This window comes from Penaeus japonicus, unplaced genomic scaffold (assembly GCF_977035675.1).
Source record: "Penaeus japonicus unplaced genomic scaffold, GWHDUDI00000001_assembly GWHDUDI00000015, whole genome shotgun sequence".
NCBI classification, from domain to species: domain Eukaryota; kingdom Metazoa; phylum Arthropoda; class Malacostraca; order Decapoda; family Penaeidae; genus Penaeus; species Penaeus japonicus.
The window spans coordinates 30,080,836-30,085,835 of NW_028234417.1; the positions used below are offsets into that span (position 1 = coordinate 30,080,836).

The 5,000-nt window shown below is 35.3% G+C and overlaps 1 protein-coding gene across 1 annotated transcript in view; it reads right to left on the reverse strand.

The window, feature by feature from the left end:
• Positions 1-171: 171 nt before the first annotated feature.
• LOC122266770 (kin of IRRE-like protein 1) overlaps positions 172-5,000 on the reverse strand; it is a 55,434-nt gene continuing 50,605 nt past the window's right edge. The window contains exons 9-10 of the mRNA XM_086544753.1: positions 3,484-3,627; positions 172-492 (exon numbers count right to left, since the gene is read on the reverse strand). Coding sequence (XP_086400879.1) covers positions 3,494-3,627 — 134 coding nt within the window. The 3' untranslated portion in view covers positions 172-492; positions 3,484-3,493. The remainder of the gene's footprint in view (positions 493-3,483; positions 3,628-5,000) is intronic.

Consider the following 5,000-nt stretch of genomic DNA (forward strand, 5'->3'; position numbering starts at 1 on the left):
TATATATATATATATATATATATATATATATATATATATATATATATATATATATATATATATATATGTGTGTGTGTGTGTGTGTGTGTGTGTGTGTATGTATATTACTTAAAGGTCTATAAAACATTCACATATATTACATATTTTTTACTGTTGCTTCTTAAACCTTTCTGTCTTCTTTACATATACTTAACCACCAAGAAAATAACACACACATACAAACTTGTACACACATGTTTTAAGTTCTTGTGTAATTACAGATGTATATATTATACATAACTTTTCTTCATCCTGCAACAAAGACAAAGAAAACGAAAAAAAATGATCACAAACGGTGACAGAAAACGATCATTCGCTGTATTCCACATTAAGTGATCAGTGTCTGCCGTCTCTTGGTTCAAAGATGAGGTATGTCACACAATTTTATTAACGTTTCTGTTACGCCGATAATGGTTCACTTGGCTGCCGGTCTTCCGTCAGGAGGGCACATGGCTGGCGAAAGAAAAAAAAGTGTTAGGAAAGTGAAAGAGGGATGGAATGAGGGAGAAAGAGAAAGCGAGATAGATAGATAGAGAGAGAGAACGATAGAGAGAAAAGGAGAGAGAGAGAAAGAGGGAGAGATAGATAGATAGAGAGAGAGAAAGAGACAGAGAGAGAAAGAGAGAGAGAGAGAGAGCGAACGCAAAGGAGTGTAAAAAAAGATGTACAGTACAAACAGGGCCGTATTATGCATAAATTACTTAATCAAAAGGATAGGGGGCCCCGCAGGGATAAGGGGGTCATTTTGTTGGAGGGGGAGGGGGAGGGGGAGCTAAGGCACTGTCATCACCGCCCTAAGGTTAGCTTATTAACTCCAATCACTGCAACTCAAATATTTCGTCCCAACATCATTTTCGTGTACTTCTTTGTCAGTTTGAACACTTACTTGGATGATAATTACGGTAAAATAACATCTAACATAACGGTAATAGTGGTAAAACAGCAACTACGAGCACAAATGTATTCGGTAAACTAGCTTCCTATTACTAACTAGCACTGTCCTAGTGTGAGTAACCGTGTGAGTAAATGCCACGATCTTAATTGATAAAATTGTATAACATTTAAATATTTACATTTACATATATCTATATCCATATCTTTATCCTCTTAAGGATGTTCTGATATACTTGCGAATTTTGATTAATCGTAATGATTGCTTAAGAAATGCATATCAACACTTACTATTCATCGTTGCGGAAAAAAATATAATGTATATATATAATGTTTATATATGTATGTTATTACATAATAACACAACTCCACACACACATATATTATATATATAATATATATATATATATATATATATATATATATATATATATGCATGAACACATACAACACACAAACACACAACACACAATAACAACACACACAAATATTATATATTATATATTTATAATATATATAATAGATATTTATATATATATATATATTCATACATACAGATATTTATACGTAATTTTGATATATTTATTTATATTTATATTATTTTTATACTATATAGATATATTTTATATATATTACTGCTATGTTCGCAATAATATCTGAACTACCTGAACTCTCCGGAACAACTGAATAGCATCTGAACTACCTGAATTCTCCCGAACTAGCACCATAACTACTTGAACACTGTAACTACTAATAGCATCTGAACTACCTTAACTACCCGTAACTACTAAATAGCACCTGAACTACTTGAACTCTGCGGAACTATTAAATAGCACCTGGATTCACCCCCAAACCTATTTTAACGTCGTACGTGAAAACTAGGTTTTGGTTGGCTAAGTAACATCTAGAGGAGGTAAAAAAAGAAAAAAAGATAATCACAGCTCGAGTAAATATGGTTTTGTTTACAGCTGTACAGGACGCTGAGGGCAGACTGGATACTGTTTCTTATCAATAAATCCATAGTCTGTTTACTTTCACTGTGAAAATATAGCATTAGAGGAAACAGACGTTAGCATTTATGGAACTGTAGAAATTAATAAAGAGGTGAATATTCATATACATATACATATATTCATGCATAGGGTGAGTTATTGCTATTCAAATGCAATTTACAGTAACAGGATAATCCCGGGTATGTACAGTATATCGTGATAGGGTTGAATGCTGCCAATCTCTTTCTCTTTCTCTCTCTCTCTCTCTGTATGAGGGAGAGAGAGAGAGAGAGAGAGAGAGAGAGAGAGAGAGAGAGAGAGAGAGAGAGAGAGAGAGAGAGAGAGAGTGTGTGTGTGTGTGTGTGTGTGTGTGTGCAGTCGTGACCTAATTGGGTGAGCTGAATGAATCATGACGTCTATGCTATTGATACATGCTTTTCATTAAACTTATATCTTCAATTTAAAGTAAGGTTGAGATGATTGGTTGAAATACGCATGCCTTACATCCGAGTCCATGGCGCAGAAACGGAGGTGGTGTGGAGTTTTACTATAATATTGTTTCGATTTGAATATCGTAATCAGGGCGCTAGATACAAAAATAACTTATTAGGATGAAGACCTACATATTATGAAAATCATATTATTTTTATTTTGTTAAAAAGAAAAATTATGATCATACATCAATGAAATAAATAAATAAGATAAAGAAGAAGAACTAAGATAAATGGCAACTGATGTGCTTTTTTTTAAGTGTCGTAAAGCTTTAGGGATGATAATTTAATTATTCTATTTACGATTGTCTGAATGTATTATAATCATAGCACTTGATTTATGTATTTTCATATTTGCATATCATTCACAGCATTAAATAATTTTAAAAGGGGAAGCGACTTTATATATTCACTGTATAATCTACTTTAGAATGACAAGGCGCATACAATTAAATGTCTGTAACAAAACCTTCGTTTTTGCACCACTGACTCGAATCTCAACCAACATAAAATATAAAGTTAAAGGAAAAGCCTATAATATAGACGTCAGGATTTATGATCCCCCAATAGCAAACTTACAGCCTCCTCAATCTCCCACCCGTAACTCGTGTGTGTTTATTTAAATACATACATATATATATATATATATATATATATACATAAAAATATATATATATTTAGAATATATAAATATATATATATATATAATATACTGGTTGGTAGATTAATATATATCATACATATACAAAACAGACACACACAACTCACATATATGTAATTTATATATATAATTTATTTATTTATTATTATAATATTAATATATGTATATTTATTATATATATATATATATTATATATATACCTAGATATAATATTAATATAAATAGTTATATATATATATATATAGATTATTGTACATAGTTTTATTCATGTATTTTCATATACACTAAACTCAAATTAAACCAGTAGCCTAATAAATAACACTTTAAACATAAACTATATTCCCCAGAACTAACCTACTATACTTTCACTTTCTTCACCTACATTCTATCTCATAAACCTTGACCTTACCATGGGAGTGCTAGGACACCGGCAAGGCCTGCTGGACCCCCACCAAGCAGAAGCAGGCCAGCAGAAGGGACAGCGACCCCCGGGCCCCCCCTCCGCCGCGTCCATGACTCACCCCCTCCTGCTGGACAGCCGCTCGCAACTCATCTGCTTGCAAAGAGTCAGAAGCCGAAGGTGGTTTTGACGTTGCTTTGACATCGGGATAGAGAGAGAGGGAGAGGGAGAGGGAGGGAGGGAGGGAGAGAGGGAGGGAGGGAGGGAGGGAGGGAGAGAGAGAGAGAGAGAGAGAGAGAGAGAGAGAGAGAAAGAGATTGAAATGGAAAAAGAGAGAGAAGAGAGAGGCGAGAGAGAGAGTGTAGGAGAGAGAGAGAGAGAGAGAGAGAGAGAGAGGGAGAGGGTGAGGAGAGAGAGAGAAGATAAGAGAAAGAGAAAAGAGAGAGGGGGTGAAAAGAGAGAGAAAGAGAAAGAGAAGAGGGGGGAGGGGGGGGGAGGGGGGGGGGTAGAAGAGAGAGAGAGACGTAGGTGAGGAGTGAAGAGAGAGAGAAGAGAGGGGGGAGGTGAGAGTGTAGATGATGTGTAAGGTGGTCAGAGTGAGAGTGTGTGTAGACGAGAGTGAGAAGTACAGAGACAAGAAGTGAGTGAGAGAGTGAGAGAGTCTGAGACAGTAGATGAGTGAGAAGTAGTGTTTGAGAGAGGAGAGAGAAAGTGAGAGAGAAGAGAGAGAGAGAAGAGACAGAACAGTGGGTGAGGGGAGGGAAGGAGTGATAGATTTAAGTAGTGAGTCTGATAGTTGCTAGTGAGAATATTAGAGAAGTTATATAGTGAGTAACAAATAAACACTGTGATAGAACAGATAAGTAGAGATCAACAAACTATAATATGATAATGTATATTAACTACATCAGATTGAAAAAATAAATAGACATATAGCGATAAAGATAGATAGATATATAGTGAGGTAGACAAATACACACTGAGATAGACAGATAGATAGATATATAACTATATAGATAATGAGATATATAACTATTAGATGTATATTAAATAACAGTAGCGATAAAAAACTATGATAGATGGTGAGATGAATAAGATAATCAGTGAGATAGATTTATTAGATATAATAGTTAGAATTGTTAGAATATTAATAGCTAGATAGATAGATGAATAAGCAGATAAAAAGATTGTTATGATAAATAGTCATGTAGATAGATATTGAGATAAAGAGTCATAATACTAGTCATAATTCTCTCTCTCTCTCTCTCTCCTACGTCATCTCTCGTTTGTCAGAGGGGGGGGGGGGTGGGGGGGGGGGGGGGGGGGGGGGGTGGGGGGGGGGTCGTGCTCTTTCTCCTCTACTTCATCCCTCTCTCTCACTCAGCACTCTTCCTCTCATCAATCTCCTCTCCGCACAATCTTCTATCTACTCTCTTCATTCTTAATCTATTCTTTTTCACTTCTTATGCAAACCCTGATCTCATTCTCCTCTCAGCGTACTTTCCTCTCTCCTACACCATCCTCCC